Source organism: Chiloscyllium punctatum, chromosome 21 (assembly GCF_047496795.1).
Source record: "Chiloscyllium punctatum isolate Juve2018m chromosome 21, sChiPun1.3, whole genome shotgun sequence".
Taxonomy (NCBI): Eukaryota; Metazoa; Chordata; class Chondrichthyes; order Orectolobiformes; family Hemiscylliidae; genus Chiloscyllium; species Chiloscyllium punctatum.
The window spans coordinates 2941837-2964506 of NC_092759.1; the positions used below are offsets into that span (position 1 = coordinate 2941837).

The following is a 22670-nucleotide window of genomic DNA, read 5'->3' on the forward strand; positions in this document are numbered from 1 at the left end:
CCCCAGTGTTATACAGTGACAGACCTGTCCCAACCAGTACTATATCCCAGTGTTATACATTGACAGACCTGTCCCCACCAGAACTGTACCCCAGTGTTATACAGTGACAGACCTGTCCCCACCAGTACTGTACCCCAGTGTTATACACTGACGGACCTGTCCCCACCAGCACTGTATCCCAGTGTTATACAGTGGCAGACCTGTCCCCACCAGTACTGTACCCCAGTGTTATACAGTGACAGATCTGTCCCCACCAGTGCTGTACCCCAGTGTTATACAGTGACGGACCTGTCCCCACCAGCACTGTATCCCAGTGTTATATAATGACAGACCTGTCCTCACCAGTTCTGTACCCCAGGGTTATACAGTGACAGACCTGTCCCCATCAATACTGTCCCTCAGTGACAGTGAGCTGGTTAAACTGTAGTTTTTGTCGGACACTAGGACCCGCGGGCAGTGCTGTAAGTGAGACGGATGAGACAGCCTGTATTGTCTTGTTTACAATAACTACGGTGGGGGTGGGGGAGGGGGGGCGTGAACTCTGGGTGCAGTAGTGATTTACTCAGCAAATCAGCTTCCGTCCTGAGGAACATAAAAGGCAGAGGAGGGAGGAGATGTGCATAAGAGTTGTAAACTGCACTGAAGCTCTACAAAGTCTACTGTCGACAGAGACAGTGCCAACAGAGAACAGGACAGCACTGCCTGGTACTGTAAGTACTCAATGTGTAGCACTGTATCTTCAGTTGTGTGTGTGCTATTTCTGACACTATATTTGTATGTTTTTTTTCCTGACACTAGACTTGTGTGTTTTTATTCCTGACCCAATATTTGTGCGTGTTTATTCCTGACACAAAATTTTGTCTTTTTTTTGTCCTTAACACAAAATTTGTGTCTGTGTGTATGTATCTACCTTCCTGTGTAATATTAAATCCGATCGTCTACCCCTCTGTATGATCCCCTTTGCATGTGTGTACATGTCTCCCTGGGTCTGTGGGTATTTGCCCTGAAATCTTTCCGAATAACGAGGAGAAAGTGAGGACTGCAGATGCTGGAGATCAGAGCTGAAAACGTGTTGCTGGAAAAGCTCAGCAGGTCAGGCAGCATCCAAGGACTTGTAGAGGGAGGAGGAGAGCTTCTTCAAGGAAGGCATTCCTGAAGAAGGGCTGATGCCCGAAACGTCGATTGTCCTGCTCCTTGGATGCTGCCTGACCTGCTGTGCTTTTCCAGCAACACATTTTTCAGCGTCTTTCCGAATCAGTGTACCTGTAACCCTTGAGCTACTAACCAGAGAGATCAATTGTGCAAAAGTGTGGGTGTCCATCTGTCATTGTGCCTGTGTGTGTGATTGAGAGAATGTGTGTCTCTATTGCTTTGCGAGGCTGTGTTTGAGGATGTATGACTCCGAGTTTAATAGTGTTGTGTGTGTCTGTGGGTGTGTTTACTCCTGTCTTTTTCTGTGCGCTGTTTTTTTAATTTCAAAAATATGCTTTAGTCGTAAAAATATCTTTACATACGTACACAAAGCGTTTGTACAGTTACATATGAAGAAACAAACATTGGAGTTTGACTCCATCCATCAAACAAACTAAAGGCATTTCCTCCTATTCCTACAAGATGATAGTTACATACGTTTGAGGCACAGGGAGGGTCCAATAACTGAACAGACCCCCACTTAACTTCGACAGGAAGACCTCAGACAGTGGTCTTTCCCCACTGCCCCTTAGCAACAGTTGCCCTAAGCCTTCGTGCATCCCTCAGCACATAGTCCCAGACCTTGGGATGTGCCAGTCTGTAATACTGGGTCAAGGTCAGCTCCTTGTTCTGGAATACCAACAGGTTTTGGACAGACCAAAGCGTGTTGCTGGTCCTCCAGGCACAGCTGATGTTTGAACTGTGTATCTAAGATCGCTGTGCTACTGGGGAGGGAGAGAGATAGTGTGTATGTGTGAGAGTGTGCACATCTGTGAGTGACAGAGAGAGTATGTGCGTCTGTTGGCGTGATTGAGAGAATGTGTGTGTTCGAGAGTGTGTCTGTCAATGTGATTGTGATCAAGAGAGAGTGGATGTGAGAGGCAGTGTGTGTTGGTGTGATTAAGAGGAACTGTGCATGTGAGAGATGTGTGTTTGTTGTGTCTACTGATGTGCTTAGCTGGGACTGCCTCTGAGACCGACTCTCTGTAAGAAAGAGCAAGGGTGGAGGTGTCTGGAGAGAGGTCAGTTTTGTTACAAGGGACAACACAGCTGGGCTCTTACCCAGTCCCTCTTGAGATTGGTTTGCGACCGGGGTGGGGACAGAGGTCTAATTTTGTGTCCATCAGGAAGTGACTTTGTTCCAGTTCTGTTTATTTTTGCACTCCGTATGTCTAGGGGAGCTCTGAGTCACAATGTTGTGAGTTGAAGTCCCAGACTGGAGCCTGAACACTCCACTACATTGAGGGAGGGAGCCCCACACAGTCTTTCTGAGCTGGGAGGTTAAATTGAGATCATTGCCTAATCCATTCAACTGGATTAAGTGCAGATTCAACAATGCCACTGCTATAAATAATTAGAATTGTTACAATCCTCTCCGCCTGCTACCCCCATTAATACCAGGAGACTCCCCTTATTTGTTGAGTAATTATTTTCTTTCACAAACCCATAGTTCAAATAATTAACTCCAATCAGATCTGCCAGCCCTCTGTCGCGTCTGAAGATCTGTGTCTTAATACCTGCTCCCACCGCAGAAATGAATGAACTTGCATTTCCTTAGCACCTCTCCAAACCTTCCAAAACGTGCTTCGCAGCTGGACTCTTGCTGTGGTGCGAGTCCGGCAGCGTCCATTTCCCCGTGGGGAGGTCTATTCGGACCATCTGTTTGTGGTTGTCTCCCTCCGGCAAACGCACTCAGCTAGTCAACTGTAGGGGCATGACACAAGTCTGCGTTCATGCATGGTACCGCTGGTGGGGGGGTTGCCGGATTGGGGAAGGTGGTGAGGATTGCTGATTTCCTACCCCCACCACCACACTCCCCCCAGCCCCCTACCTCTTCTCAATGGTACCGAGGACAACTGAGGTTTGGGGCTGGTCTCTGCCTTCACTTCCCCACAACTCAGGCCCTTGATCTTGCTTTCCGCGTTTACAACTGGCTCATCGCCGTATCCCAGGGAGAGGGATTCCAGTGGGGGAGGTGGGGAAAAGAAGGAACTGCATTCTAATAACTCCTGGCACTGCCTCGGGATATCCTAGAGTAATACAGAGAAACCTCGATTATCCAAATGGCGAATATCCGAATTTCGCGTCATCCGAACATTTGATTATCCGAATAAAATATTCCCTGCCCGTGTCGTTCAGATAATCGAGGTTCCTGTGTACTTCACTCAGTGAGTGGCAGGGATCTGCCCGAGAGTTAGACTGCATCGTGATGCATGAGATATAGCAGCAGAATTAGGCCATTTGGCCCATCTAGAGTCAAGATTAGAGTGGTGCTGGAAAAGTACAGCAGGTCCGGCAGCATCCGGGGTGCAGGAAAATCGATGTTTCGGGCAAAAGCCCTTCACCAGGAATGAGCCCTCAGAAGCTGCCTGACCTGCTGTGCTTTTCCAGCACCACTCTAATCTCCAGCATCTGCAGTACCCACCTCAGCCCACTTGGCCCGGCTGGTCTGATCCGCCATTCAGTTATGTCTGCTCTGTTTCTCAACCCCACCCCCAATCAATCCAGGAACTTATCTCTCTCTGTCTTAAAGACACACGCAATGACTTGGCCCCCACAACCCTCTGTGGCAGTGAGTTCCACAGGGTCCCCACCCTCTGGCTGAAGAAATTCCCCCTCATCTCAGTTATTCTGAGGTGAGGGAAGAATACACAGGGCACTGAGCAGGAGACAGGAGGTTGCGACTAAGATGTAAGAACTAGGAGGAGGCCGTTCGGCCACTCAAGCCCGCTGTGCCGTTGAATGCAAACACAACTTTAACCCAGAGAGACTGCAATGATCAGCCAGCAATCCCTCCCCTTTCGAATTAAAAATCAATCTCCTTACATTTACAGAGTGCTCTGTATCCCCGGGAGAGGGGAAGGGGGGGGGGGGGGGCTGTGGAGAGTGAATGCCACAGATTTGAGCTAAGTTATTTCCCCCTCATCTCGGTTTTAAACCTTATCCTAAAAGTAGATTGCCCCAGACGGGGAAACATCCTCTTGACTTTGTCTTTTGGATCTTGTCCATCACTATTAGATCTCCTCTCGTTCGTCCAAACTCAGCATAAAGTGCTCCAGTCTCCCCTCCCAAGGACAACGTCTCCTGTCTCTGCTAGCCCTCGGTGGAGGCAAAGTGGGCCGAAGGGCCTCCTCCTGTGTTGTGGTGGAGCAGCCAATCTGTTCCCAGCGAGCTCCCGCGAGTCGGGTCAGTGTGTCTCTTGCCTGGCAGCTAAGCAGTCTGCCCTGTTCTCTCTCCTTCCAGCCAGTCCAGAGAGATCGCCATGATCAGCCGCCCATCCCTCCAGTTCCTGGTCACCTTCCTGCTTGCCACCGCAGTCAACGTCTGCCAGGCCACAGCTGGACCCCCCGTCTCCAAGCTGGGCACCGATTTCGGGATCCGCCTGTTCCGGGAAGTGGCAGCATCGGCCGGCGAGCGGAACGTGGTGCTCTCCCCGTACGGAGCGACAGCCCTAATGGGGATAGCTCAGCTCGGAGCAGCTGGGAACACCCTCAAACAGCTTTGGAGTACCATGGGATACCAACTGAAAGGTGAGCCCGGGATCCGGGGGCGGAGGGTCTGTAAATGTAACCCTGGTTTCAGCACAGATACTCCCCTGTAGTTATCCCACAGGGAACCTCACTGCTACCTGTCTGTCTGTGTGTGTGTGTGTGTGTGTGTGTGTGTGTGCTTGCCTCTCTCTCTCTCTGCATCTGTGTGTGCTTGTCTCTCTCTGTATCTCTGTGTGTGTGCTTGCCTCTCTCTGTATCTCTGCATGTGTGTGTGTGCTTGTCTCTCTCTCTGTATCTGTGTGTGCTTGTCTCTCTCTCTCTGCGTGTGTGTGCTTGTCTCTCTCTGTATCTCTGTGTGCTTGTCTCTCTCTCTGTATCTCTGCATCTGTGTGTGTGCTTCTCTCTCTCTGTATCTGTGTGTGCTTCTCTCTCTCTGTATCTGTGTGTGCTTCTCTCTCTCTGTATCTGTGTGTGTGCTTGTCTCTCTCTGTATCTCTGTGTGCTTGTCTCTCTCTCTGCATCTGTGTGTCTGCCTGTCTGTCTCTCTCTCTGCGTGTGTGTGCTTGTCTCTCTCTCTCTCTGCATCTTTCTGTCTCTCTGCATCTGTGTGTGCCTGCCTGTCTCTCTCTCTCTTTCTCTGCATCTGCGTGTGTCAGCCTGTCGCGCTCTCTCTCTGCATGTGTATCTCTCGGCATCTGTGTGTGCCCATCTCTCTGTAACTGTGTGGGAGTGAATAAGCGTGTGTCTCTCATTCTGAGAGAGTGTTTCCCTTTCCGTTCTGTGCCTGCGTTGTGTTGGAGCTTTATGCCTGCCAGCTGTTGAACAGGAAGTGGCCCATCCTGGAAAGCTGGGGAGCTCAGGGGCTCGTGTCTGAAGTGTACATCAACAGGATGGACGTAAATGTGAATCAGTCGTCCTGTCTAGTCCTGCTTTTTAGTCTTAGTCAGACAGTACACACACGACCAGGTGTGAATGATTCTGCATACCTTGTTATGTGGGCGTTGGGAGATCGGAGTGAGAGATTAAGGAAACCACCAGTGAAATTGACTGCTAACCTTGCCAACTGCAATAAAGCTAGATCTGCACTGGAGAAACTCAGCAGGTTTGGCAACATCTGTCGAGAGAGTGCGAGTCCAGCATGACTCTTAGAGTTCTGAGGTAGGGTCACTCGACCCAAAACATTACCTCTGATTTATCTCCACAGGTGCTGCCAGACCTGCTGAGCTTTTCCAGCAACCTCTGTTTTGTTTCTGATTTACAGCAGTCGCACTTCTTTTGGTTTTTATGACTGAGAGTCATGCATTGTACAGCACGGAAACAGACCCTTCGGTCCAACCCGTCCATAGCCGACCAGATATCCTAACTTAATCTAGTCCCATTTGCTAGCACTTGACCCATTTCCCTCTTAAAGCCTTCCTATTCATGTACCCTTCACATGCCTTTTAAATGTTGTCATTGTGCCAGCCTCCACCACTTCCTCTGGCAGCTCATGCAGCACCCTCTGGGTGGAAAAAGTTGCCCTTTAGGTCCCTTTCAAATTTTTCCCCTCTTACTTTAACCGTATGGCCTCCAGATTTGGATCTCCCTACCTTGTGGGAGAAGACCTTCAGTATTTACCCTATCCATGCCCCTCATGATTCTATAAGGTCACCCCTCAGCCTCTGGTGCACCAGGGAAAAACAGTCCCAGCCTATTCAGCCCCTCCTTATAGCTCAAGCCCTGCAAAACCCCAGCATTATCTTTTGTAATTCATTTCTGAACCTTTTCAGGTTTCACAACATCCTTCCTATAGCAGGGAGATGAGAATTGAATGCAGTATTCCAAAACATTCTGGGTGTTATGGTATTAAAGAGGGGTAAAGGAACAGAAAAGATTAAAGGAGATTAAAGATGCTGCAGAACAGAAAATAAAGGGAAGGTGATTGTAGGTGAGAAGACAAGGCTTTGAACTGGTGTAGGTAGGTTTTGACAGAATGAGGGTATCTCTGGCTGAAAGCACAACTATTGGAAAAAACAAAACCGGGACCGTGAGTAGGGATTTTGGGTGTAAGTACAGATGCGGGGTAGGGGGGTGGGAAGAAATCACACTGGAGGATTGAGTTCGTGTAAAAGTCAAATGTTGTGGATGCTGGAAATAAAAACACAAAACTGCTGGAGAAACTCAGCAGGTCTGACAGTATTTCAGTGGAGAGAGAAACAGCTAACGACTCTTCTCCAGAACTGAAGGCATGGAAAGGTGATTTGTTTTTCATACATTTTGTTGACAAAAAGGAGGAACCACTGGAATGGATGGAGCCCAGCGCAAAATGCAGTGGTGGTAGAGGAATCCTTTGATGTACGATAGGTGTTAATAGTCCAGAAATGAGTCAGTTCTGTTGAGATCAAAGACACGGAGATGGAGGGAAGGGGTATAACCAAATTAGAAGAACCTGTTCGTGATCTTGAGTTCCTGAATGCAATGTGGAATTCAAAAGGCAGTAAAGTGCCTAAGTGTGAGATACTGAGGTGGTGTTCCTTTTAATAGGCCTAATCAAACTGAGATGCTTTGTCTGGACTTATTGAAGGAAAGGTATTATTTCATTGGAGGTGGTTCGGAGAAGGTTCACCAGGATGATCCCTGGAATGGAGGGAGTCTTATGAGAAAGGCTAAACAGGTTGGGACTCTACTGATTGGAGTTTAGGAAAATGAGAGGTGACCTCATTGAAACATATTAGATTCTTACGGGTCAGTGCTGAGGGGCTGTTTCGCCCTCATGGGAGAGTCAAGGACCAGAGGGCACCATCTCTGAATAAAGGGAGTGTCTGAAATGAGCAGGAATCTCTCCTCTCGGAAATTTTGGAACTCCTTGCCACAGAGCTGTGGGAGCAGAGTCCTTGTGTATACTGGAGGCTGACAGGGACAGAGAGATTCTTAGCAGAAAAGTGGACCTGAGATGTTCCACGATCCTATTGAATGGTGGAGGAGGCATGAGGGGCTGAATGGCCTACTGCTGTTTTGTGCCAATACAGGACTTGCGTCTGCATGGCTAACTGAGGGCCTCTGGTGGCGGGAGTTCAGTACTGCTGAATCAAACTTGGCCTGAGACATGACAGTCAGGTCCAAGCACCCCCATTGAGCTCTCCCCCTGCCCAGGTTCTCACTAAGACAGGCAGCAGGGGCAAGGGCGGGTGACAATAAGGCTCGTTAATCATCATTAGAAGTCACGAAGGAAGCTTGAAAGGGAACTTTCCCCTTGTCAGAGGGTGGATGCATGGGAGACCGATGTCTTGTGGAATAGTGGTGTTGTAAGATGGGAGTTAATCGCTGTCAGTGCTGGGGATGAGGGAACATCTTCTCTGAGAGAGAGTCATCAGTGCGCCAGGTGGAGCTGCATTTCTGCAAAATCTTGCTGTGTGCAACATGGCCACGGCGAGTCCCACTTGCGGCAGTGGCCAACCCCTCACAAAGGACCTCTTCGCCTGCCTCTATCTGCAAACTTCGCAGATCCAACTCCGCGGTCACCATCTCTCTTGACCTTGCCCCACTTCTATCCAGATTCTCTTTCTCTCTCTGTCTCTTTCTCTATATTGTTTTTTCTCTGTCCCTTTCTCTCTCTCCTTCTCTCGGTCTTTCTCTCTCTGTCCCTTTCTCTCTATCTCCCTATGTCTCTCTCCATATCTTTCTCTCTATTTTTCACCTGCGTTCTCTCAATCCGTCTCTCGGACCTCCCTTTGGTGAGATTCATGGAGATCTTCAATATGTTGCACCCTGTTATGACTTCACTCCATAACAACAATTTGCATTCAGATACCAGCTGGTTGCCAGGTAGTGACGGTGGCTTGGGAATGGAGGAGCTGGAGCTGGGAGTGGGGGGGGTTGCCAAGGCGAGCATCTAACCGGAATGGAAGGGTGAGTCTTTGGATCAGATGGACAAATATTTGTCCAGGGAACGGGTGTCTTTAAAGAGACACGGGCAGGACCCAGGCACCTGGAGCTCCAGGCTCAATTGGATTTCTTCTTTCTCTGGGCAGACAAGGGTGTGCCGCTGGCCCTGAGACATCTCCAGAAAGATCTGACCGCCAAGAGCAACCGTGACATTGTCTACTCGGCCAACAGTGTGTTCATCCAGAGGAATATGCAGCTCCCAAATGCCTACCTGAAAAATTATCGCCGGGCATTCAACGGCTGGCCCAAACAGATCTACTTCCAGGATGCCACCATGGCTACCTACCTCATCAACAAATGGGTGGAAATACAAACCAGAGGTGGGTTCCTAGCAACTGTACTGCTCCATCTATATAGCACCAACTTGGAGGGATGGGATTGGGCAGCTGTCCCTGTCCTCGGAGTGTTTGATGGGGGACAGTGTAGAGGGAGCTTTACTCTGTATCTAATCCTGTGCTGTCCCTGACCTGGGAGTGTTTGATCGGGTGACAGTGTAGAAGGAGCTTAATCCATGCTGACTCTGTTCTGAGTATTTGATATGGCGGTCAGTGTAAAGGGAGCTTTACTGTGTATCTAATCCCAAGCTGACTCTGTCCGGGGGGGTGTTTGATAGGGGTGAAGTGTAAAGGGAGCTTTACTCTTTATCTAACCCCATGATGTCTCTGTCCTGGGAGTAATCAGGTAACAAGGTAAAATTTGACCTAATGGTGCTGAGCGTAATATTGGGAAAGAATATTACTTCAAAACCAAACTTGTTAGGGATGGGGTGATCTGGGTTTTAGCATTGTGTTGCTAACTGGATTTCTGGTTGTCTTGGTCCTTCCCCAATCCAGGCATGATTCCCAAATTTCTCCGCCCAGATGTGCTTGACCCAGTTCTGACCCGCATGGTTCTGATCAACGCCGTCTACTTCAAGGGGCTCTGGAAGCTGCCGTTCCCTATTGAGGCCACCCACCGGCGGGTATTCTACAAGGAGGATGGCACTAAGATACTAGTGCCCATGATGTCGCAGAGCGCTAAGCTGAATGCCAGTGAGTGAACTACTTCCTCCACTCTGAGTCCGTGCGTAATCCTTCCCCTCTGTTGTTCCCCTCTCAGCTGCCTGGATACATGACTCCTGAGATTCCCTCCCTGAAACTCCTGGTCCCTCACCAGCCGCTCCGGAAGACCCACCTCTTCCTCGTGGTCTGCTAACTCTCCTGGGAATTCACCAGCGTCAGTGCTGCCAATGGGGGGGGGGGGGGGGGTGCGGTGGCAGCACAGAGGTGACAGCTAACCCCAGAACTGGGGGAGGCAACGAAGAGATGAAACCAGAGCAGTTCAGGAGGGGAGGCCGTGGTTGGGCACATCTGCGGCACCAGCTATTCTGCCCATCGAATCCGTGCTAGAACACCTCCGCCTGCTACCTAATCCCCCACCTTCCTTCGCTCCCCGCTGACTCAGTGGGCTGTGGAACGTGCGTGGGGCATGAAGAGGCACCATGTCAAAGCTGCGGCTCCCAGGCCCCAGTTCCGTAACAGCAGAGATGTTCATAATATCATGAAGGATCCGAACCAATGGGCAAGACCGTAAGGAACAGGAGTAGGCCATTCGGCCCGTCCAATAGGATCCTGGCCAATCTAACATCCCTCATGTCCACTTTCCTGCCCCTTTTCCTGTACCCCTTAATCAAGAGTTTGTTGCAGCCTTCAGTTATATACAAGGACTCTGCACACCCCTCTCCCCAGTTCTTGGTAGCAAGAAACTCCAAATACGCTCCACCCTCCAGGAGATGGAATCCCTTAGTACCTTTAGTCTGAGTCGTCCAAGCAAGGAAAGAGACCCTTCGGTCTGTCTTGTCTGTGCCGACCAAGTTTACCAGACTCAGCTTGTCACATTGGGCCTGGTCACCAATGGCGTTGCTTTCTCTCTGCAGGCGAGTTTGTGACCCCCAGCGGCGTGGACTACGACGTGATCGAGCTGCCCTACCACGGCGAGACCCTCAGCATGTACATCGTGGCGCCCTTCCACAAGAATGTGCCCCTGTCCGCCCTCACAGACATCATCACCGCCTCGCTGGTCGACGAGTGGGCACAAAGCCTCGAGACCGTCAAGCGCCAACTCGTCCTGCCCAAGTAAGTGAGGGGGATGGGGCGGCAGTCTGCGCAAGGGGCAGCACTCGTCCAGAGGCGGGGTCTGTGGGCTTCCTGGTTACCCTTGGGGGTAGGCGGGGAGGTTAGTCCCTGTGCCCGGACAGATCTCCGGCCTAGCTGGCCTGGGCACGGTATACCATTCGGCTCCTTGAGCCAGTTCTACCTAGTTCGATCTGGTTTTGACCTTTCAGTCCATCACCCTTAACCTGTGCCCCCTTCTGCATTTATGCTAACGTAGAAATCTGTCTAATTCAGACTTAAAATCATACAGATAGGATCTTTGACTAACCCAGCAGATTTAACTCTTGCCTGCCTGTCTCTCAGAATGCATTGACACTGTGTTGAGAGGGTAGTTTTTTTTTTGAAAGTATTTGTGCTGGGATGTGGGCATTTACAGGGTCAGAAACAGACCCTTCAGCCTGACTCATCAATACCCACTAGATTTCTTGAACTAATCTAGTACTATTTTGCCAGCATGTCCATCTAAACCCTTCCTATTCACATACCTGTCCCTATTTCTTTTAGATGTTATCATTGTGCCAGCCTCTATCCCTTCCTTTGGCATCTCATTCCATACACGCACCACCCTCTGTGAAGAAGTTTCCCCTCCGGTCCCTTTTATATCTTCCCCTCTCGCTCTAAACCAATGGCCTCTAGCTTTGGACTCCCCTACCCTGGGGAAAAGACCTTGGCTATTCACCTTATCCATGCTCTTCATTTTATAAACCTCCTGTAAGGTCTTCCCTCAACCTCCAGAGACAATACCCCGAGCCTATCCAGCCTCTCCCTCTTGCTCAAACCCTCCAGTCCTGGTAATATCCTTTTAAATCGTTTGTGCACTCTTTTCCAGTTTAATACAAGCCTTCCTAAAGTAGGGAGACCAGAATTGAACACAGTATTCCAAAAGTGGCCCTAAATATGTCCTGTACAGTCGCAACATGAGGCCCCCAACTCCTATCCTCAATTGCCCTTCACCAGCCAGGCTTGTTGAGAGGGGCAGCTGAGAGCCAATCACATCGCTGCAGGCCTGGAGTCACGAGTAGTCTAGGACAGCAGATCCATTTGTGAACTAGGTTGGCGGCTTTTACAGAAATCAACTGCTGTTACACGGTCACCATCAGGGGGCGATCTAAATCAAATTGAGATTTCACCATCCCCTTGCAGTGGGAAGTTGCTGGATGGTCAGTCCAGTGGCATCATTGCTGAGCCCACCACCTTACCCAGTTCAAATCCCACCTCCGGATATGACCTCCTCGGAGATGCGTCAAAATAATTCCGAGACGCGTCAATTGTAAAATAAACCTGATGGTGACAACCTCCAGTTAATTGAATCGGGGGCTTCGAACACTGGGGTAAAATCTTCACTAGGTGTTTTCACCACTGTGTTTATACATATTCATTTTCTCTCTCCTTCTCCTGGCAGATTTTCCCTGGAAAGTGAGGTGGATCTGAGGAAGCCACTGATGGCCTTGGGAATAACGGACATCTTTAACGCAAGAAAGGCCGACTTCAGCAAGATTAGCAGTAAGTATCTGAGGACATAAGGGCAGATCATTGTGGACCGAGGTGGGGAGAACCGTCTTCACCCAGAGAGTGGGGGGGGGTGGGAGGGGGGCTTGTGGTATTCTCTGCACAGAAACCGGTCAAGTGTGTGACTTCAAGAGGGAGTACTTGGGACTCAAGAGATTGAAGGGGAGAATGCAGGAACAGGGAGGCTGAGTTGGATGATCGGCCTGCGATCAGTGAATGGTGCCTACTCCTGCTCCTATATACACTACAGCAAACCTTTTGTTTAAACCAGTGCCCTCGATTACCTGGCACCTTAAATCATGAACAGATGCTCTCAATTAACTGGCATGCGGTCCCCTGAACCGACCTTCTCAACCAGCCCTCTCGATTAGCTGGCGTCTTGTTCTTAACCGGCACTTTCCACACAGTGCACTCTGAATCAACCAGCACAATGTGACTCAAACCTCTCTATTAACCAGTGCCTTTCAGAACTGGCCCTCTCGATAACCCGGCAAACACTACAGCTTTCAAATACCAGGTGTTATTCAGTCCAGTCATTATAGTTTATTTTAATTTATTGACCTTTAGCGTAAATATACTTGCTGTTCAATTGAATGGCTGCATGAAATATCAAGAGTTGATTCAATTTCAAGTCACTTTCTCCTCAAATATTGCAATATCCAAATAGTTGTAGAGATGCACAACCCTGAAACAGACCCTTCCGTCCAACTTCTGAGATATCCTAACCTAATCTAGTCCCATTTGCCAGCACTTGGCCAGTTGAAGGAGTGAGTAAGAAGGCAGTATGTCTAAGTTTTATTTAAGGCAAAGCTGCATTATTATGGAAGTGACTTATGTAAAGTATAACAGTGCCACGTATACCCCCTGCATTACATTTCTTAATGGGTGTTTTCACATTGATGTGGATCACTTCATTATCCAAAATATCTGATCATCCAACACATTCCTGGTCCTATAGGTGTCAGATAATAAAACGTTTGCTGTGCTCTCTCATCAGTAGGCTTAGCACAATAACCATGGAACTTCACTGGTTCCTTTCTGGGACGGTGTGAATGCAGACTATTCTGGGAAGGGCACCAGGGTGGTGGTGGTCTGGTTGGGGATGGGGTTCAGAGCGAACTGGCAAAGGTGGCACAGTGGCTCAGTAGTTAGCACTGCTGCCTCACAGCACCAGGCACATGGGTTCGATTCCACCCTTGGACGACTATCTGTGTGGAGTTTGCATGTTCTCCCTGTGCTTGTTTGGGTTCCTTTCAAGTTTCCTCCCACAGGTTAGGGTGGATTGGCCGTGCTAAATTGTCCCATAGTGCCCAGGGATGTGCAGGTTAGGATGGGTTGGCCATGGGAAATGCAGGGCTCTCTCTCTCTGACTTAGTTGGACCACAGCCTAATCTCCTTTTCCCTCCCCTCTCCCGGTGCAGCAAGTGAGCAATTGTTTGTGGCAAAGACTCTGCAGAAAGTCAAGGTTGAAGTCAACGAGAGTGGGACAAAGGCATCGGCCGCCTCTGGTGAGTTTCAACCTGCAAATTATACCGGAACATTCAACATAACCTTCATCCCAAGGCGTTCCTGAGTTTCAATCCAGAGGGAACTGTATAGGCAGGGATTCCTTGCTGCCCTTTAGTGAGTTGCTTGTGCCTTGCACCTCTCCAGACTCTTGTTTTCATTCACAAGATGTGGCATTTATTGCCCTTCCATATCTGCCCCAGGGGCAGTTGGGAGTCAGTCACATTGCTGTGGGTCTGGAGACACGTGTAAGGACAGCAGTTTCCGCCTTTAAAGGGGCATTAGTGAACCAAATGGGTTTTTCTCCAACGATTGTCATCAATTTCACGGTCATCACTTAGTTCCAGATTCCTTATTGATTTCAATCTGGCCCTGATGGGATTCGAACCCAGGTCCCCAGAACATTACCTGAATTAACAGTCTAGCAGTAATACCACTAGGAACATCACCTCCCCGTGTTGGCTGGGAAAGTATCTATTGCCCATTCCCAATGGCTGAGAGGTCAGTTTAAGAGTCAGCCACATTGCAGGTCAGACTGGGTGAGAATGGCAGATTTCCTTCCCTAAATGGGGTCATGATTGAACCCAATATGACGTTTGCATACCTTCTGCAACAATCAATCCAATTTGCACTCAACGATGTTGGTTGGGTGGTTGGTAATGAGCAAGCTCTTCTAGTTCAGACAAAAATAAAACTGAAAGAACTGCGGACGCTGGAAATCAGAAACAAATTGCTGGAAAAAAAAAACACAGGCAGCAGGTCTGGCAGCCTCTGTCACGAGAAATCAAAGTGAACCTTCCTCCAAACGGTCAGAAGTTCTCTTCTGGTCGAAACTTAAGTTCTTAAAGTTTTAAACTTTCACCATCTGTTGATTCAAACCCACATCCCCTGACCGTTAACTCTGGGAACATTCAGCCCTGAGCCTGCTCTCTCATTGAGAGCACACCGATCTGTTTGCATTCTGAATTCCCATCCACACCCCTGACAGCTCTCTGGTTTTTTTTCCCCCTTCACGGCAAGAATCTTACCTTCTGCCTGAATGAAAATATTCAATCTATCGCCTCCTACGGACTTGGAGCAGGAGGAGGCCATCAGGTCCTTCAAGCCTTCATGGCTGATCTTTTCATGGACTCCTCTCCAGTTACCCTCCTGTTCATCATCCTATGATTCCTTTACAGTTTTAAAAAAAAACTTACTTATCTTTGCCTTGAAAACATTCAATGAAGTAGCCTAGACTGCATCAGTGGCCAGGAATTCCACAAGCCTTTGGGTGAAGAAGTTCCTCCTGAACTCAGTCCTAAACCTGCTCTCCCCTTGTTTTGAGGCTGTGCCCAGTCGTTCTAGTTTCACACACCAGTGGAAACAGCCTTCTATGTTATGTACTTCCTTCATCATTTTATGTTTCGGTAAGATTCCACCCTCCACCCCTTCATTCTTCCAAATTCCAGTGAGGATAGAGACAAACTTCCAAAGTCTCTCAACCCGCAGAAATAATTCTTTGTATTTCTGTAGTGTCCATGGCTGTCAATGCTCTCCTTTGCCTTGGTGTGCCAGGCCATTCTAGGCTCCATTACGGGCTCAGCCGTGATGGCGTGTCTCCGTAGTGGGGAGGTTTTCTCATGCCAGTGCAGCTGAGCACTTCTGCGCCTGGCATTTTGTCCTGGCATCTGAACTTTAGAAGCTTTTGGTCATGAAGGCAAGATGGCAGCAGGAGAGAGACTCTCAACTTGCCCCCCCACAGAGCCACCCTGTGTTTGCAATTACCTCGTCACAGCCGCAGTGTTTACATACAGTTGTCACCTTGCCCCCGATATTTCTCAATGTTTTTCACAGCGTCTCATTCGAGGAGGCTTCAACTGGAAGTATTATTGACAGCTGGTGCAAGAATGAACTGTGTGATTGCGGTGATGGGCTGACATTTTGCTTTTTCTTCGCAGCTGCCATCCTTTATGAGCGCATGGCGCCATTCGAGGTTGTGATCGACAGGCCCTTCCTCTTCTTAGTGCGGCACAACCCCACAGGTAAGGCAACAAGAGGGTCGTTGGGGAGGTGGCTATGTTGGATGCTTGTAGCGCTAGGGACGACAACAGGAACGTGGGTGCTAGGGCTTGTTCTGCCATTTTGGAAACAGGAAGGCATTGACCAATCATGGCTAACCTGTAGCACACTCCCATTTGCCCAACTTTGATGCTGAAGATTTTTCTTTCTGTTCCTGTGTCGGCATCACTGACTAGGCCAGTGTTTATTGTAGTTCATCCCATTGCAGTGGGGTTGTAGTCACATCTAGAGTCGAGCTTTCCCCTAACAATTGATAATGATTTCATGGTCATCAATTCCAGATTTTTATTGGATTCAAATCCCACTACCGTCTGCAGTGTGATTTGAACTCCGATCCCCAGAACCTCTTGGCTAATAGCCTAGCGATCATACTTTGGGGCTTCTGGGTGAGTGGGATTTGTGTCAGCACTTGGTCTGACGGAGATACTCAGTGGTTTTATGGTCGTTACACCATAGTATCGAAGTGAAAAGTCTTGTTTTGTGAGCAGTGCAGGCGGATCATAGCAAACAAGGACATATAGATCACAGGGTGCTTAGAGCGAGTCAAACAAGGGTCTGGCTGCACAGAGCAAGATCAGCACAATTTGAGGTTAGAGAGGTTCATTTAGCAGTCTAATAACAGCAGGGAAGAAGCTGTTCTTCAACCTGATGGTGTGTGTTGAAGCTTCTGTCTCCTCGGCCTGTACCAAGGAATTTGGAAGACCGCATTCCTGGGGTAGGAGGGGTCTTTGATGTTGGCAGCCTTTCCATAGCAACGAGAAGTGCAGATGGAGTCCATGGATGGAAGGTTGGCTTCCATGATGGTCTGGGTGGTGCACACAACTTTCTGTAGTTTCTTACAGTCCTGGGCAGAGCAGTTGCTGTACCAAACCCTGATGCACCCGGATAGAACGCTGTCCGTGGTGCATCTGTAGACATTGCGGAATTTCCTCAGCTAGGTAGATACCCACATGTCGGTGGAGATGCTGCATCTTGTCAGGGAGGCTTTGAAGATTTAATCCCAAGGAAGTTTGACAGAAGGCCAATGGGCTCTGAGTGCAGCAAGGTTGAGTTTTTTGTTTCTATATTGACGTCCCTCCCCCACCTCTCGTTCCGTAGGCACCATTCTCTTCTTGGGCCAAGTCATGGAGCCGTAGAGCACGATGCCAACTCTGAAAAAGACAATACTCAGGTATCATCTCTGTGGAAACCCACATCGGAAGGTAGAAAAAAGAAACTGGAATTAACTGAGAAAAATGTACAATGAGGGAAGGAAGATTTTTTTGGAATCCGGGGATGATATCAATTTTGTGCCTGGATCTTGCTCACATTTAACCAGCTGTGACTTGAACTTCAGCCTTCATTAGACGTCATTTTCTAATCCACGGTCACACGAGTAATCCCCATTCATTGCGAAGTCTCGCTGCATCCAATCACCAGCCACTCGGAACATCTGATGCCATCTGAGTTTGGAATGGCATGTGTGCCTGGTTCCAGCAATGCAACCCTTCCTCCTCCTTCCTCTCCATTGGTGCATTGAATTCTGACATCTCCCCAACCAACTTCGCTCTGAGCAGAAGTACTCCAAAACCTTTGCCCTCAATCACTGCGGCACTTGGGCCAATTGCTTGTCACCTTTATCGCACAGATCCCCCCCCCCCCCTCCCCCCCCCACCTCAAGTTACACTCCAGCCAAAGGGCACACAGCAAGATCCCACATAACCATTAACGAGCGAGTCAAGCGACTTGAGTTGAGGGTTAAACGTTGACCAATTCACCCCATTGAAGATGATGCTGAGTTCAGTCAGGATGGATACGGGATGTTTTTGGTTTGAATGAACTCAGTTACACCCTGAATGGCCCAATTGCATTTCTGCAGGAAGAGGTGCGTTGTGACATCCCTAGACTGGCCCCCTCTTCTTCCACCCACTTCCCCCCCAACCCGCCTCTCTATGAGGGAAATACTGCACTGGGGGAGTGTGAGGAGATGCAAAATTGCATGTCACCACACCCTGTAACACAAATTTGGACTGTCACACTCACCCCACCCCCTTTAAATTCCATTCCATATTCCTCCCCACATCAATTTCCAATTGTCATCTGTCCGTTCCTACCCCTGTGCCAAGACTCTATGTTAATTTCCACACCATTGAGGGAGGAGAGGTTGAAATGCTGGGGGACCAGCTATCTGCTTGCTGACTGTGAATGTGCAGGATGTTTCCATTCTTTCTTACACATATATCTGTATACCAAAACTTGCACTGTTGCTTCACTTTGGAAAATATGAAACCTCATCATGTAGTTTGTAATATATTTTCAGATCTGTGTAATTTATTTCTTTTGACTTTAGAAATTGTTTTGTATTTAAATAAAGAAAAAGCTCAAAGGTGAAGTGGGAGCATTGAGGAGCGAGTGATATTTTTAGTGGGGATTTCAACCATTCCGTTGTGTTTCTAGCAAGTGCATTCTGCAAATATAGGAATTGGAGGGAGGTCATTCAGCCCTTACTGGGGAACCTGCTCACAAAGGCACACTGAGTTATGGACATTGCCCTTTAACAAACCTGGTAAGAAATATTATGACATACCTCTGGGGAAGGTGAGGCTTGAACCAAGGCCCAAAAGAAAAACAAATTGCTGGAAAACCTCAGCACCTGTGGAAGGAAATCAGAGTTAATGTTTCGGAACCATCTTTGGAGCTGTATGAGGACAAGGGGATACTTGCTGTTATTGAAAGGGATGAAGACTCACTGTATGAAATGCCAACTGATTTCTCTCCACGGATGCTGCCAGACTTGTTGAGTTTCTCCAGCAATTTCTGTTCTTGTTCGCAGTTTCTTTAGTGTTTAAATTTGGATCTTGGTTCAGAGGTAAGAATTTACCACAAGAGCACCTATTTCGTGATTTGGAGATGCCGGTGTTGGACTTGGGTGTACAAAGTTTAAAAATCTCCCAACACCAGGTTATAGTCCAACAGGTTTACTCTGAAGCACTGGCTTTCAGAGCGCTACTCCACAACCACCTGATGAAGGAGTAGCACTCCGAAGATAATGCTTCCAATTAAACCTGTTGGAATATAACCTGGTGTTGTGTGATTTTTAACCTATTTCACCATTCAACTTGAGAGTGACTTCACATCATTCCAGTGCCTATTCGAACATAGAACAATACAGCACAGTACAGGCCCTTCGGCCCTCGATGGTTTCACAGGTTGGCACAACAATCTGAAGCCCATCTAACCTACACTATTGTTCCCCATCTCTCACTACACTGGCCTGGCAGTGTTGAAATTTTCAATTGACCTCCAACCCACAATTTCTTTTAGTGTGGCTGGAGGATGGAGTTAATTTCAGATTCCTACTCCTCTGTGTGAAGGTGCACTTCCTGGTATTAACCCTGAGTGACTTGGCTCAAAGTTTAAGATCATCTGCCCTGGTTCTACACTTTCCCTTTACCCCAGAGAAAACATTTCTCCCTATTGTCCCTTTGAAATTCTGTAATCATCTTCAAAATCATCAATTTGATCAGCCCTGAACCCTCTCCATCCTGTTCCTGTTGGGATATCTCCGCCTAATATCCCACACTTGCAAAAAGAAATGCTAAATTTCTGGAGGATATGAGAGACAAATGGGGTTCTTTTTGTGCTTTTTAACCAGAGAGGTCATACAGCACAGAAAGAGACCCTTCAGTCCAACAGTCCAACCAGTCCATGCTGAGTATCCCAAACGGGGTGGCAAAGTGGCTCAGTGGTTCGCACTGCTGCCTCACAGCGCCAGGGACCCAGGTTTGATTCCAGCCTCGGGCGACTGTGCAAACTCCACACAGACATTCTCCCCATGTCTGCATGGGTTTCCTTTGGGTGCTCAGGTTTCCTCCCACAGTCCAAAGATGTTCAGGTTAGGGTGGAATGGCTGTGGGGAAATTGCCCATAGTGTGCAGGTTAGGTGGGTTAGCCATAGGAAATGCAGGGTCACAGGGATAGGAGGATGCTCTTCAGAGGACTGCTGCAGACTTGATGGGCTGAATGGCCTGCTTCAACATTGTCGGGATTTCATCCGAACTAAACTAGTCTCACCTGCCTGCTCCTGGCCCATACCCCTCCAAACCTTTCCTACTCATGGATGAAGAATGTTTCAAAATCGGTCATCCAAGCCGCAAGCTGATTTAAAGCATTTCATGAGTGGTTCGTTTTTACTTTCTGCTGCTGTCCAGCTCCAGATGTAGGACTGAGCTGAGGAGGAACTTCTTCACCCAAAGGGTTGTGAATCTGTGGACTTCACAACCAGTTGAAGGCAAGGGTAGATAGATTTTGGAACAGTGAACGAGTTAAGGGTTATGGTGAGCGGGTGGAGCCCAGTCTGTGAGAAAGGTTCGCCATTGAACGGCAGAGCAGGCTCAATGGGTCAGACAGGCTACTGCTGCTCCGAGTTCTCATATTCACTTCCGACTTGGCCCTCTGGTCCTGAAATCGGAGCCCACTGTAGTACACACAAGGCATTGTGGGTAGCAATGATGCCTTGGGTCACCAACTCATCAGAGTTACGTATAGTAGCTACCTTTTCCAAGGCAAGACTGCATTTGTTTTTGTTCGGGAATCAGTTTTAACATCGAAACGACTTGGCCAGGCCGAGACTAACCAAGAGCAATAAAAATGGGCAGTCATCCTGAATTTGGGAAACATTCAGCCACAACATTGGTTCATTTTTTTTGTATGGTATGAATGTTTACAGTCTACCTAAGCTTGAGAATGTGTTTTTTATATATTGTTTGCGTGATACTGTATTTTTCAATTCACTGTGAGAGTGTGTAAAAATAGAGCTATTTGTATGTTCTATGTTTGTGTCTGTGTTTTGCAATAAGTTTTGAAATAAATATCTCCCTTACTATATTTCCTCAATGATTTACTCCACTCACTTCCCTCCCCTTCAGGGAAGTATTGACCTCTAGCTACAGGGGAATGTTTTTCCATTTTTCTCAGAATTGGTCTGTTCCTTATTTGAATGAGAATTTGTTTGGTGATCCCTCTAACTCAGATGTACAATGGGGAACCAGTCCTCACCAATGCTGAAGCCAAGCCTCAAGAACCAATCTTCAGCCTGGGATCACCTTATCTTGAGATGTTGACCAGCTGAGGATCTAATCCTGAGACACTGACCATCTGAGGATCCAATCCTAAGACACTGCCCACCCAACAAACCAATCCTTATTCACTCAAAGAACCAATCTTGAGACACTGACCATCCAATGATCCAATCTAGAGACACTTACTCCCTAAAGGACCAATCCCGAGACACTGACCATCCAATGATCCAATCCGTAAACAGTGACCACCCAAAGGACCAATCCCGAGACACTGACCATCCAATGATCCAATCCAAAAATACTGACCACCCAACAAACCAATCCTTAGGTACTGAGGACCATCCAATAATCCAATTCTGAGACACTGTCCATCCAATGAACCAATCCTGAGGAAGAGCCTAATGAACCAATTATGGAGCAGACCCCGTAGTCGATGAACCAATCCTGAGGCTGAAACCATTCAACGCACCAACTAAGAACAGAGACAATGCATCCAATCAAATCCAAAGGGGCAGGTCTGTCCTAATCCTGGGACAGGAATCACTCTCCATCTATTTTACGATTGGAATGCAAAGACCAGCAATGACTGAACAGTAACCAACTGCTCTTATCCCCTTTGACTCTGATACAGAAGCGTGTATCTTTGTATCTGGCTAGGAGACAGTAGACAAGTGAGATGCAATGAGGTTCTGAATATATGTCTAACTGTGGCCACTTACTCCTCACAATTGACCACTTAGAAAGTGCACTGTCACACTCTGGCTTCTATATTGGTGTTGGGTGGGACGGTGGTCAATGTTGTGCAAGCTCTGCCCTTTCAAGGCTGGTTGTGGTTGGGGCCAGTGCATCTTTGCCAAGTTTCTGAGGCTTGCACATTCCAAAGCCAATCCCGGACACAGCCTGTGGTGAATTCCTGGCTTGCAGGAGTAGGTCTATGGAATTTAAACCCAAGATTGTTAAAGGAGCAGGGAACAATTTGGATTGAATAAAGGAGTTACCCACTCCCGAATTAGCTGTGGTATCTTCATTCCACAGCTGCCCTGTTGTGTCTCTAACAATCGGTCAGTCCAAAGGAGCAGGAGCAGGGATACATTTGGCAAAGTTCTTGGAAGTAGGGAGGGAGAGTTAAAACAGAATAATTTAAGGAAGGAATTCCAGAAGTTGGGAATGGGATGCTTGAAAGAATGGCCTCTTGTGATAAAGGGATAGATTTTGGTGTTCTACAAGAATAAGACTATGTTCTGCTGGATAAACTGGGACTTTTTCACTGGAGTGGAGGAGGTTGAAGGTTCGGAAGAGATTTACCAGGATGTTGCCAGGAATGGAAAGTTTGAGTTAAAGGGAGAGTAGCAGTTTTTTCACTGCAGTGTAGGAGTTTGAGGGTTGGCCTTTGTAGAGGTTTATAAAATCATAAGGAGTATAGATAAGATGATTGACAGGTGCCTTTTCCCTAGGAACGGAAGATTTCAAAACCAAGGAGCACATTTTTAGGGCGAGAGGAGAAAGATTTAAAAAAGACACGGGGGCAACGTTTTCAGTGTAGAGTGGTTCGTGTGTAGAATGAACTTCCAGAGGAATGGTGGATGCAGGGTACAGTTTAAAAGATATTTGGGTAAGTACATGAATAGGAAAGGTTTGGAGGGATAGGAGCCAGGAGCAGGCAGGTGGGACTAGTTTAGTTTGGGATTATGGTCGGCATGGACTGGTTGGGCCGAAAGGTCTGTTTCCGTGCTGTATGACTCTATGACTTAAGACTGCGAGTGTGAAATGACTCAGTG

At 48.0% G+C, this 22670-nt stretch overlaps 1 protein-coding gene across 1 annotated transcript; it reads left to right on the top strand.

The window, feature by feature from the left end:
* Positions 1-608: 608 nt before the first annotated feature.
* serpine1 (serpin peptidase inhibitor, clade E (nexin, plasminogen activator inhibitor type 1), member 1) lies at positions 609-20698 on the top strand. The gene is made up of 9 exons (XM_072591436.1): positions 609-710; positions 4435-4721; positions 8693-8926; positions 9440-9637; positions 10522-10720; positions 12162-12262; positions 13690-13776; positions 15712-15795; positions 16931-20698. The coding sequence occupies exons 2-9, from the start codon at positions 4454-4456 to the stop codon at positions 16966-16968; spliced, it is 1209 nt and encodes a 402-aa protein (XP_072447537.1). The 5' UTR covers positions 609-710; positions 4435-4453; the 3' UTR covers positions 16969-20698.
* Positions 20699-22670: the final 1972 nt, after the last annotated feature.